This window comes from Salmo salar, chromosome 24, assembly GCF_965601325.2.
Source record: "Salmo salar chromosome 24, fSalSal1, whole genome shotgun sequence".
Lineage (NCBI taxonomy): Eukaryota > Metazoa > Chordata > Actinopteri > Salmoniformes > Salmonidae > Salmo > Salmo salar.
In genome coordinates this window covers 34,835,004-34,848,510 of record NC_138314.1, presented here as the reverse complement: position 1 = coordinate 34,848,510, position 13,507 = coordinate 34,835,004, and the positions used below count along the sequence as shown (strand labels likewise).

General features: G+C 43.3%; 1 protein-coding gene across 3 annotated transcripts in view; it reads right to left on the bottom strand.

Annotated features, from left to right (window-relative positions):
• Positions 1–13,507, bottom strand: part of LOC106585765 (EGF-like repeat and discoidin I-like domain-containing protein 3) — a 213,270-nt gene that overhangs the window by 44,638 nt on the left and 155,125 nt on the right. For all 3 annotated transcript variants that reach the window (XM_014172354.3, XM_014172355.3, XM_014172353.3), the window contains 2 exons: positions 12,732–12,876; positions 12,328–12,512 (listed from right to left, as the gene is read on the bottom strand). In XM_014172354.3, the coding sequence (XP_014027829.1) occupies positions 12,328–12,512; positions 12,732–12,876 (330 nt within the window). The remainder of the gene's footprint in view (positions 1–12,327; positions 12,513–12,731; positions 12,877–13,507) is intronic.

Below are 13,507 nucleotides of genomic sequence, written 5' to 3'. Positions count from 1 at the left end.
CTAGTACCCTGGGCCTCTATGGCTGTGCCTCGTCCAGCACCTCTAGTACCCTGGGCCCCTATGGCTGTGCCTCGTCCAGCACCTCTAGTACCCTGGGCCCCTATGGCTGTGCCTCGTCCAGCACCTCTAGTACCCTGGGCCCCTATGGCTCACTACACTCAGCACATTCAGGTCTTTGGTTTGAGAACCAGCTGTGGAGCTACTACCAGCAAGACCTAAAGGCCCTTACACCATTCTACAACAAGTCAACTACCAGGCTGTACATCTCATTTGGATCAGAAGAGTCATTCCTGTGCCGAGGTACAGAACTTGTCAGGTGTGGTAGAAAGCAAGATGCCTTGGCCCAACAAGTTGAAGCAATATATTGTGCAGAGAGTGTGCAGTTCTTACTTCCTTCTGCTACACTCAGCGACTTCAAATCTGTCAGGGATTAAGTGAACAAACTCTTCAGAAACCAACGGCAACATTTATAGTATGGGATACCATTGAAGTCAAATACATGACATGAAAATAAAAATAAAGAATAAAGATACCAAACAAATAAATTGTGTCAGTGTTTTTTTTTCTTCAGTAGATTTGAGTCCTACTGTTAAGTGTAATGGCCAGTCGGGCCTGCTAATGGGCCATTAGCCTATCCTAATAAGTGCACCTCTTACGTGTTAGGCTGTTGAAGGCAAAAATTGTGTTTGTGTCATTTCATCTCCCGGTGCCCCCCTGGCCATTACGAAAGTAAATGATATGGGCCCACACTAATATTAAACATGAATCATATGAATGGAACAGGCAATGGCGTCAACACAGTAATCCAATAGAGGTGTGCCAAGACAGAAATGGACACATGGCGCTCCAACACAACGCAGGAGATATGAACAAAGGAAAACATTTACTGAATGCAATAAGAAGAGCATTTATCTTGTCAATCAATGGTAACTGACCGTACTTAAGTGCCCATTACTACACGTGCTTGACATAAGTTACTTCGCCGTCGGCTTTGATCAGGGCACCCGGCTCACCCAGTTCCAAAACGAATGCAATCAATGCTATCGCGATTCACCCGGGTAGGCCCGGAGCATAAATCGAATCCCCTCATCTCTGTACACCTTCTCAACTAAGACCTGCCTCCATGCTCACAAGGTGTATGGATACAGTCCACTGCCCATATTTGAGATCCCCCTACAGCAGATACAAGACCCATGGATACCAACAAAACACCCAGACACTCCACCCCCCTGGTCACAAGGAAGAGGCAGCACCACAGCCCAGAGCCCTTCTCTGCCAGACACATCCCTCTGCTATCCTATCGTACTGCTATCACCACGCTGAGATATTATACATCCTGATGAGTTAACGCCAGCGGAGCACAACTTCCTGTGCCACCTGAGTAAGGGAGAGATCCATAGGTATGCTGTTCTGCTGTTCCATGGACGGGTATCTCATAAGACATACCGAGTTGGTGCCAGACCACCCACTGGGATGGCAGCGGGGGCAAGTGAGCACTGCCAAACAAAGAACTTCATTCTGCACGTGTGCTCAAAGGTTCCCTGAGATGCTGGAGGGCAACGTAGTAGGTAACTACACACTCATTAAGAGTAAAATGAATGATGTTCAGAGGTATCAAATGACATACTTAGAGTGACGGGGGCTTTCTTGAAGAAATTAATGGGGACCAGGAAAAATAACAACGTAGAAAAGAAAGTATGAAAAAAACATTCAGTATCTGTGCTAATTCAGTTTCTGTATTGTTTGGCAGTCTACTGAGAAACAAAATGGTTGCCTGAATGAAAACATCAGTCTGAGCTTTTGTGTCAATTACTTGTATAAGCATGCATTTCCAATGTCAACTACTATCAATTTAGAAAATACAACAAAGGGATCAAGAGTCACAGAATGCTCAACAAGCCTGCTCTTTGCATTGTCTTTGTAGAGTAGACATTTCACGTGGTATAGCGATGGTACTGGGCCAGGGGGATTCAACCAGGGGTACTGCAGGGATCGACGAAAAAAATAAGTATCTCAATGTTTTTATGAACATGGTTAGAAACAACAGAATAAACACATTTTGAATTACATAACTAAAGTAGAACATAGGAAAATATCTTATTTCTAATGATGTCAACTTTATTTATGAAGTCCTAATATTCAGCATATTACACTCATTGAAGCTAATTACACTCACTGGTGTACAGTATCTGACATAGGCTTTGAAAAAGCACCCCACAAAAAGGCTACCAGTGAGGAAAGTTCTGTTTAACCAGCTAAACGGCTGCTCTTAGCCAAAATGTGTTTGCCGTTACCTTTCGAGTTAATAGGCTGCTAGAGTTACACTTCCTCGTCCAATTATAGTGTTGGGAGGTCAAAATAATGTAAAACTATTTACCAAATCTATTCGATTTGAAATGTTGATCACTTATCCTTGCCATTATCATTCACCTGATGATAAGACAAAACATCTAATCTTTGCTAATGTATGATGGGGTCCCTGGGTCGCCGGTTTGCCTGGGAGGGGGGTCCCTGGGATGTACCAGGCTACAGCTAACTCAGCTACTTGAAGGGCTATTGAAAGTCACAAAGAATCCTTTTACGTGTCTATTTTCAAAGGATGAATCTTTTTACGTGTCTATTTTCAAAGGATGAAGCTAAGAACATTAACAACTTCAAAGTTAAGAACGCTATAACAATATGAAAGAAAATTAATGATTCTGCAATAACCAATATCACTCCCCAAAAACACAACCCAATGGCATAATCCTTAGATAGCTTTTCAGAATGCACTGATAAATTTGTCCACATGGACCAAGGCCATAGAAACCTTAAATTACTTGATAATAGGAAATAAATGTATTTCCATGAGAGAATTAAAAAGAAGTTTTGGGCTGACCAATGTAGATATTTTCAAATACAACCAATTTAAAAGTTTCATATCACAATTTTTTTTATTTGAAATATTTTGGACATCAGAGCAATCTTGAGGGAATCCTATTTGAGTCAGAAAAGGATATTCATATGATAGGTAAGATATACAAAACCTTACAGAGAGCCTATCTGTAACGAGGGTCGTCTAAAGGGGACCAAGGCGCAGCGTGTAAACGACCACCAACAGTTCCGTCAGGTAACACATACAAAACGGAAAACAACTACCCACACCAACACATGAAAAACAGGCTGCCTAAGTATGGCTTCCAATCAGAGACAATGATAGACAGCTGCCTCTGATTGCAAACCATACCTGGCCAAAACATAGAAAACAAAAACATAGAAATAGAAATCTAGAAAACCCCATATAGAAACAGAAAACCAAAACCACCCAAAACACCCACCTGTCACACCCTGACCACTCTACTATGGAAAATGACCTCTTACAAGGGTCAGGACGTGACAGTACCCCCCCCCCCCCCAAAAGGTGCAGACTCCGACTGCACCCAAACAAAACCCAACAAAAACAACCCCAAACACAAAGGGAGGGCAGGCAGGGTGACAAAAGTCTATGGCAGCTCATGTGCTACACCCAGAACCTTCCTCTCCCTCCGATTCTCCAGCAACGGAGGTGGCTCCGGCTCAGGGCATAAATCCCGTTCCGCGCGCAGATCCCTCCGCTTCTGTAACACTGGCCTTTGGATCATTATTGGAGGAATCGGACTGTAGATCATTACCGGAAGCTCTGTGCTGTAGACCGCCGCTGAAGGCTCCGGGCTGCAGGCCGCCGCTGAAGGCTCCGGGCTGCGGACCGCCGCTGAAGGCTCCGGGCGCGGACCGCCGCTGAAGGCTCCGGGCTGGGGAGCGTCGCTGGAGGCTCCGGACTGGGGAGCGTCGCTGGAGGCGTCCGGAGGCTCCGGACTGGGGAGCGTCGCTGGAGGCTCCGGACTGGGGAGCATCGTTGGAGGCTCCGGAATGGGGAGCGTCGCTGGAGGCTCCAGAATGAGGAGCGTCGCTGGAGGCTCCGGACTGGGGAGCGTCGCTGGAGGCTCCGGACTGGGGAGCATAGCTGGAGGCTCTGAACTGAGGAGTGTCGCTGGAGGCTCCTGATGGAAAAGCGTCGCCGGAGGCTCCGGACTGGGAGGGCGTCATCATAGGTTCCGGACTAATGACCGTTGCTGCTGGCTCCATGCCATGGATCATCTCTACAGGTTCCGCGCCAAGGATCATCACTGGAGGCTTCTTACCATGGATTATCTCTACAGGTGCCGGACCATGGATTATTCCTACAGGCTTCGTGCCATGGTTTATCCCTACAGGCTCTGGACCATTTATAATCCCTCCAGGCTTTTTGCCAAGGATTATTTCTTCAGGTTCCGGGCCATGGATTACCTCTTCAGGCTTCGTGCCATGGAATATCCCTACAGGCTCTGGGCCATGGATCATCACTAGAGGCTTAGTGCCATGGATCATCTCTACAGGCATCGGACCATCGATTATCACTGGAGGCTTTGTACGTGGATCAGGAACCGGTCTCACCGGACTGGGGAGACGCACTGTGGACCGAGTGCTCAAAGCAGGCCCCAGCCGTACTAGGTTATGGATGCGCACTGGAGGGAGAGTGCGAAGAACAGGCACAGGATGTACTGGATTCTGGAGGCGCGCTGGAGGGAGAGCGCGAGGAGCTGGCACAGGATGTACTGTGCTATGGAGGCGCACTGGAGAGAGAGTGCGAGAGGCAGGCACATGCTCACCACAAAAAGCACGGGGAGTTGACTCAGGCCTCACCCCTGGCCCAGCCAAACTACCCGTGTGCCCCCCCCCCCCCCCCCCCCCATTTTTTTTGGGGGGGCTGCCTCTCGTTCTTCCCAGGTAGGCTCCAGGTCCAATTTCTCCTCTCCGTCCACTCACTATGTGACCAGGTGTCCATTTCAGCCCGGGCACGCCGCTTGATCCAATCATGGTGGGTAGTTCTGTAACGAGGGTCGTCTAAAGGGGACCAAGGCACAGCGTGTAGAGTGCTCATATTCACTTTATTAATGAAATACTTAACAAAAACAACAAAACGACCACCAACAGTTCCGTCAGGTAACACATACATAACGGAAAACAACTACCCACTCCCACACATGAAAAACAGGCTGCCTAAGTATGGCTTCCAATCAGAGACAACGATAGACAGCTGCCTCTGATTGCAAACCATACCTGGCCAAAACATAGAAAACAAAAACATAGAAATAGAAATCTAGAAAACCCCATATAGAAACAGAAATCCAAAACCACCCAAAACACCCACCTGTCACGCCCTGACCACTCTACTATGGAAAATGACCCCTTACAAGGGTCAGGACGTGACACTATCCAACTGACTCTCTTACTATTGGAAGAAAGACTAACAAATAACTGATGTTGGTACAAGATGGAGGATGTTGGAATATACAGTACCAGTCAAAAGTTTGGACACACCTACTCATTATATATTTTTTTGTTTTTTTTACTATTTTCTACAATGTAGAATAATAGTGAAGACATCAAAAATATGAAATAACACATTTGGAATCATGTAGTAACCAAAAAAGTGTTAAACAAATCAAAATATATTTTATATTTGAGATTCTTCAAAGAAGCCACCTTTTGCCTTAATGACAGCTTTGCACAAGCTTGGCATTCTCTCAACCAGCTTCACCTGGAATGCTTTTCCAACAGAGTTCCCACATATGCTGAGCACTTGTTGGTTGCTTTCCTTTACTCTGCGGTCCAACTCATCCCAAACCATCTCAATTGGGTTGAGGTCGGGTGATTGTGGAGGCCAGGTCTTGTTGAAAAACAAATTATAGTCCCACTAAGCGCAAACCAGATGGGATGGCGTATCGCTGCAGAATGCTGTGGTAGCTATTCTGGTAAAGTGTGCCTTGAATACAAAATAAATTAAGAGTGTCACCAACAAAGCACCCCCACATATTCACACCTCCTACTCCATTCTTCATGGTGGAGATCATCCATTCACCTACTCTGTGTCTCACAAAGACAGCGCTTGGAACCAAAAATCTCACATTTGGACTCATCACACCAAAGGACAGATTTCTACCGGCCTAATGTTCATTGCTTGTGTTTCTTGGCCCAAGCAAGTTTCTTGGCCCAAGCAAGTTATTGATGTCCTTTGGTAGTGGTTTCTTTGCAGAAATTCAACAATGAAGGCCTGATTCATGCAGTCTCCTCTGAACAGTTGATGTTGAGATGTTTCAGTTACTTGAACTCTGTGAAGCATTTATTTGGGCTGCAATTTCTGAGGCTGGTAACTCTAATGAACTTATCCTCTGCAGCAGAGGTAACTCTGGATCTTCCTATTTTGTGGTGGTGCTCATGAGAGCCAGTTTCGTCATAGAGCTTGATGGTTTTTGCGACTGCACTTGAAGAAACTTTCCAAGTTCTTGACATTTTCCGGATTGACTGACCTTAATGTCATAAAAGTAATGATGGTCTGTCATTTCTCTATATTATTTGAGCTGTTCTTGCCATAATAAGAACTTGGTATTTTACCAAATAGGGCTATGTTCAAGATACCACCTCTACATTGTCACAAAACAACTGATTGGCTCAAATGCATTAAGAAGGAAATAAATTCCACAAACTAACTTTTAAGAAGGCACACCTAATAATTAAATTCATTCCAGGTGACTACCTCATGAAGCTGGTTGAGAGAATGCCAAGAGTGTGCAAAGCTGTCATCAAGGCAAAGGGTTGCTACTTTCAAGAATATCAAATATATTTGGATTTGTTTAACACTTTCTTGGTTACTACATGATGCCATGTGTGTTATTTCATAGTTTTGATATCTTCACAATTTCTCTTCAATGTAGAAAATAGTCAAATAAAAGAGAAACCCTGGGATGAGTAGGTGTGTCCAAAATGTTGACTGGTACTGCAACTAACAAAATTACAGTTAACAAAAATGTACACTTAATCCAGTACAAACTAATGTATTGAATTTATTATACAAGATACAAAATTCACAAATTCTACAGCACAACACAGAGTCATGTCTTAAGTGTAAAACTTACAATGACTCAATAATCCACGTCTTCTGGGAATGCTATAAATACCAAAAGTTATGGGTGGAGTTAGACCAGTTGGGTCCCGATTTAAATGACATGCAGCTTATAAAGGATTCATAAAGCCTTCATAAAGACTTCATAAACACTACATAAATGTGTTACAAATCTTCTATAACCATTTGTCATGCTTGATAAAAGGTTCATAAATGTAGCATAAACACCAATGCCAAATGTGACATAACCCACTATGTAAAAAATGTATTCATTTTTTAACCCTTATTTTACCAGGTAAGTTGACTGAGAACACATTCAAATTTACAGCAAAGACCTGGAGAATAGTTACAGGGGAGAGGAATGAGCCAATTGTAAACTGGGGATGATTAGGTGACCGTTATGGTATGAGGGCCAGTTTGGGAATTAAGCCAGGACACTGCAGTTAACACCCCTACTCTTACAATAAGTGCCATGGGATCTTTAGTGACCACAGAGAGTCAGGACACTCGTTTAACGTCCCATCCAAAAGACGGCACCCTACACAGGGCAATGTCCCCAATCACTGGGCTGGGGCATTGGGATATTTTTTTAGACCAGAGGAAAGGGTGCCTCCTTTTGGCCCTCCAACACCACTTCCAGCAGCATCTGGTCTCCCATCCAGGACCAACCCTGCTTAACTTCAGGGTGGTATGCTGCTGGAATTCTGCTGACATAAACCTGTGCTTTATAAAGGGTGGCATAAGCACCACTTAATAAAGGCCTTATAAATAATATTAAATTGAGGCTTCACAAAGAGCATTGCAAAGCCAGGATATTGGATTCGATTCCCAGAACCCCCCATACGTAAAAATGTATTTACACATGCCTGTTATTCGCTTTGGATAAAAGCGTCTGCTGAATTTGATATATTATATTTCACTACAACATTTCTAGGATGGCCAAACCACTTTAACTCTTGGCTGCATAGTCAATGTTGGACCTGACCTTCCCCCAAAATGCTGTGCTGCAGGATTACACACACTCTAAAGTGGAGTCATTCATGGCAAAAAATGTTGGTAGGGCCTTTTAAAGGCAAGTGCGGGAGATGTTTAAACCACATCAGGGGATGACTTTTGAGGTCTTGTAAAAATCGAAGAAATTTGTATTTTTGAGTGTAGTTGCCCTTTAATTCAGTCAGCATGCCCTGCACTGTTGTTTGGTTAGCGGGTTTTCTGTAGTGCAGTAAGCGCACATAAGATGTGAATCGGTCCCCAATAGAATGGGTGGAGTAAAGTAAAATGCCCATTTGTGTTGCCACTGGACAGTGAAAAACAAGTTAACCTTTATTTATTGAAATTTAAATTAGTTTGTAGTAGTTAAGTGTTGAGTTAGATTACAGTAGCTACCTCAATCATTATTTTAAATAAGTTCAGTGACTTCACAACAATTGCTAGCTATCCGAAATGTAGCTAGCTACCAGGCTCAGCTTAATACAAATCCCCTAGATACCTCAGGGTCCCGTCGTCACGTTATGAGATTTGTAACTGTAAGAGGAATATAATAATATGATTTGAATGGAGTTTCCCATCTTCCCATTTCGAGTTTCTAGTGAAGCACAGGAATTCCCTTATCCTGATGGTGTGACAAAGGCATTTACTAACAGACCTGCTAACTTTCTTTGTTTCTTTTAAGGTCAGAACCAACATGCAGTAACTGTAGCAGGAAGAAAGGCAATTACCATACGTCCGCCAGCTTAGGGACAAGCTAAACTAAGTACAGCATCATGCGATATAGTCTTTACGGATGTGTAATGAATGACCGAAGGTGTCTCACTTCAATCTAAGCATTACAGGACACTACATAACGTGTAAATTGATAGGTTATTAACGTTCTGTTGATTTAAGGAGGTTGTCTCATGATCTACAGGTTACTGTAGGGTGTGAGAGGTATTTAAATGATTTGATGGACCTGAAAAGCTTGCGTATGTGTGCGTGTGTCAGAACCAAGATGATTTGGAGTAGTCCAACCTGAGACTACCGCACCAGGTATTCCTCTTCTGTTCCCATGCTGGAGACCAGGGCTTGATTACAACCTGTTACAATGGTGACAACATTTTGGGGCTGATATTTCATCGGGGGAGTGGGTGAATGTGTCAAAGACCTGACTGAGCCCAGCACCGCGCAGTATGGCTCTTTATTGCTGTGTGAGTGTTTCTGTACTGAGGAACATCTAACTTGGTTCCAGAAGAAAGACACTTTCAATTTCTTTAAGTTTGGGGCTTACATCAAGGTAAGTGTTTCTTCGAGTAACGTCGTTCCTAGGCAATTGCACATACAGCACATAGAGTATAATCCTGGGATATCAAACATTCAAAGTTGGCCTTACTGGGAGTGACCATAGAATTCTATAGGAGTGACCTTACTGAGTAAATTATTTATCATCGTCACTACTAAACACAGTAAAAAAAAATCATAATTATGGCTAAACCATGCCCATTTCCACAATGTATCTTCTTAAAATTAACTGATGGCCAAGTTTGATGCTTTGGTCCACTAGACCTTCCACACATTTCGGCAGAAGTGTCTGGGAAAGAGATTAGGTGTAATGTGACTAACATGACATCACTTTAGAGTTTATCAGCACATGTTGTCACCCTTTATAAAGCACATTTTTATATCATATTCAACCTAGTGGGTTATGTCACATTTGACATAGGTGATTATGTCACACAGTTATGCCACATTTATGAACCCTTTATAAAGCATGCCATATGGTTATAGCTGCTTTGTAACACATTTTTGTAGTGCTTATGAAGGCATTATGAAGGCTTTATGAAGCATTTATAAGCTGAACGTCATTTAAAGTGGGAATTATTACAATGTAAATGTACTTTTAATCCATCTATCTGCATATTTCAAGACACGGCATATGAGAGTGCAGTGAGATACCCGATGGGTTGGACAATACTTTTCTCATCAATCATCTTAAAAAATGTATACTTAAAAACTGGAAATCAACCAATCCGTCAATGATAACAAGGACCCAATGTTGAAAGTGCGTGGGCAATGGAGAGAAACAAAATGGTGCAGTCTGAGGCCATGTGGCAGAGAGTGATGCGGGCATTGGAGATGGGGGTGTGAGCAGGTGGGTCTTACAAAAAAATAATGAAAGTCATAACGAAAGTCTGTCTGATCCTTATCATGCATAAAGTTTGTTTGGTCTCCTCAAGATAAAGATACATATGTGACAATATCAACATTTCAATACAGTGACTGGTTCATTAGTCAGATGAGAGCAGGTTCAGTCTCTTCCATGGCCAGGTCTAGTCTGGCGTGTTTGCACTCTGTAAAGGATTTTTTTGCTGCTGCTCTACTGCAGTTGTCTTGATTAATTAGAATACTTAATTTGTCACTAAGTGTGATTAATTCCATTAATCTATCAAGTGTAAAGTCATCCAGTAATGTCACTGGTAATCAATTATTCACTATGGCAACTGGTGCGGAGAAGATATTGAACTGTGAGTAGAGTCACCAACAGTCATATGTAGAGTATATCCATTCATACACATCCCACATATCCATACACAACACATAAACAAACACAACCGCGCATTACCAGATGAACATCAATACTTCCTGTGACAAACACACTAATGTGAGGTGAAAACATCAATGCTTCTATTTATTTTCCCTTGCCATAGGTCTAGAAGGTGTGGGGAGAAGTGGGCATCGCCATGTATCCTTGTCGTTGGAGGAAGCCATTGATTTAACAGCTGGCTTCATAGCCTCTCCCTCCTCCTGTAGGCACAGCATGTAATATCAAACCACGAGTTTCCCTCTATCCACAGCAATCAATTCAACTGAGCTTCATGGCCTGTCTGGAGCTAGTCTAACCGCACAGCCTGGCCTCTTCCTTCTTAGAAGGCCTTTGCTGTGATAAAAACATATCTCACTCCAGGCTCAGCCAATCTAATTATGGCTAGACAAGGGGGCACTACTGCGGGGCACTGTTTATGTCACCACTAAGCTCTAACGGACTATCAGAGGAGGAGAGGACAGAAAAGCCAGGGAACAACCGATCCCAGAGATGACCATCAGACACAAATGCTATGCCCTTTATTTTACTGTTCTAGAAAACAAAATATTCCTGTATTTTTACTGCAGTATGTCTAGGGCCAGGAGTTTTCTTGACCATGTCACCTAACCAGCTAGAAAACTCCAGGCCCTAGTCTGGACATGTTACATAGGCTACTAGAATCCAGAGTTTTGTCCTTGTCAGGTCAGGTGACAGTGTCATAACGAGCAACATTCTATAACAGAGCTTTTGTAATGCCAGGATAGCTTAATTCATGTTGGAACCAGTGCAGCCTGTAGGGAGAAAGTTTTATCTCCTTCCCTGGAACTTTTTAGCATCTTAAGTCAACTGCGGACACTGCAATAAACAAAGGACATACAGATGTAGAATCTTAATTTTAGTCAGTTTGTTACAGCATGAAAATAATCCTGCAGCAACAGGACATTTACATTTTTATGATGATCATAATTCATGAACATTTTTGTAGGGATTGATACATTTTTCGTAAGGGAACATCAAGTCTGAAATCCTAAAGTGGAAATTGAAAACTTCAGAAGCCTTTTTTTACCTCAAGTTACACATTTCTTGCATTGCAGTAAAGTTCACCTGCAACAGGGTGATCAAATTAAGATCCTGCATCTGGACTATATCTACGGTTGTTTTGAAACACTGATGCACATTCACATCTGGCTAAGTCCCGATGATTCCAAACAGCTGTGACCTGCTCTGTTCCTAACTGTTATTCTAGACAAAATCTTCTCATATACTCTCTAAGTCACTCTCTCACGCTTTTTGGTAACGAGATACTTCTCAAGTTCCTGGGAGGACAAACTATAAGCGCCGGTGAGGGATGCGTCTTTGCTTAAGGTCCCGGCTGGGTCGTCTGAGACAATCAGTTACCTTAATGAGCACAAATAGGATAACTGTAGTGTGACAGCACGTACTGGGCTGCAGCTAAAGGTAAGATGACGTGAGGACAGATTCACAAGCACAGTGCAGGCGTGGTCGGTGTTGCATTCAGGAGTAGTTAGGACTAGTTGGAGTTATGAGGTTCTGGTGGTTAAGTTAGTAGATGTATGATGCTTGCAAAATAAAGTTGAAGTATGTTTCCCCCATAAGCCACAAGTTCTGAATGCATATAGTATAAGTTCCTTTATGCAAGTTTCTGCTGAAAAACAACTAATTAATTTATCCTGACCATGTGACTAGGCTATTCCTACGATCCTCTGTTTTTCCTGGTCAGATTATGTGGATAGGAGAAACTCCAGTTCCTATGTTTCCTTAGATGGGAAGCAGGGGGGTAGCCTCCTACCTGAAGCCACTGGGACTGGTCACTGCGTCCAGAAGTCCAGGCATTGACCTTTCCCTGTTTGTCCAGACGGGCCTTGCTGGGTTCCCAGGTGAACATGTCCATGTTGAGTGTTCTGAAGAGGCTGGACGCTGTGATCTGGTAGTCCTGGATGTGGCCAGACTTCATCCCCATGGGCTCAGAGCATCCTGGAGAAACAAACTAGTTAGTGGAAACAGTCCTTTCTAGAACGGCAAATGACCTCCAAAACAATACTTCCAAAGAAATACGATATGACAATACTCAATGGTGCCCCCTATTGTACTTCTTGAGAAATGCAGAACTGTCCTGTTCTTCCAAGAAGGGGAACTTCTACCCGCACCTAGGTGGTGCGACACCTGTGCGAACCGCTAGTCATGAATTATTACCTGAGAGCTCACAGCCGAGCAGCTCCATGCGCAGGGTGCAGTGTCTCCTACAGACCTGGGGGTAGATGCGCACGTACTGCGCTTCAATGGGAGGGGTGAAGGAGTTGGCAGAGGGAGCGTTGTTTTCCACATTTCCACGGAATATCTGAGGAGAGAAATTATACGACAGAAGAGGGGTTAAAAGGGACAGGAAGGGGGAAGCAAATTGTCTCTGTGAACAGTCTCTCTGTGAACAGTCTCTCACACGGTCTCTAGTGTCTACTCGAAACTCAAGAAATTGCTGCCATTCAATGAGCTCAAATTACTGGAAAAATATTTTTTTAAATTGCACGATATAAGCTGTAATTTGTAAGCACACAATGTGTTTTGAATTAGTTGACCAATTACCTTGCCATACCATATAGACTGTTTTACAGTGCTATCCCCAAATGAACTAACAGTGTTTCACAGGGCCCTCTCAGGTGGTATGTATGTTTTTTTGTGTGTGTGTGTTAAGGAATGCAGCTCTCTCCGGATGAATTCAGTTCAGCATTGCACAGTTGTGCACTCAAAAGGGGGGTCCCTCTGGGTCAGAACATCAGTGAGTCTACTCTCTGGCTAGCACACTCACAGTCAGACTCAAATATCTCAGGCAAGAAAATTAAAAACTGGGTTTTGAGTTTAGCCTCTCATCCCGGTGTTCTGCATGCCTCATTAATCTTACAGTTGTTAGAGTAACAACTATATACTGTATATATAACAAAAATATAAACGCAACATGTAAAGTGTTGGTCCCA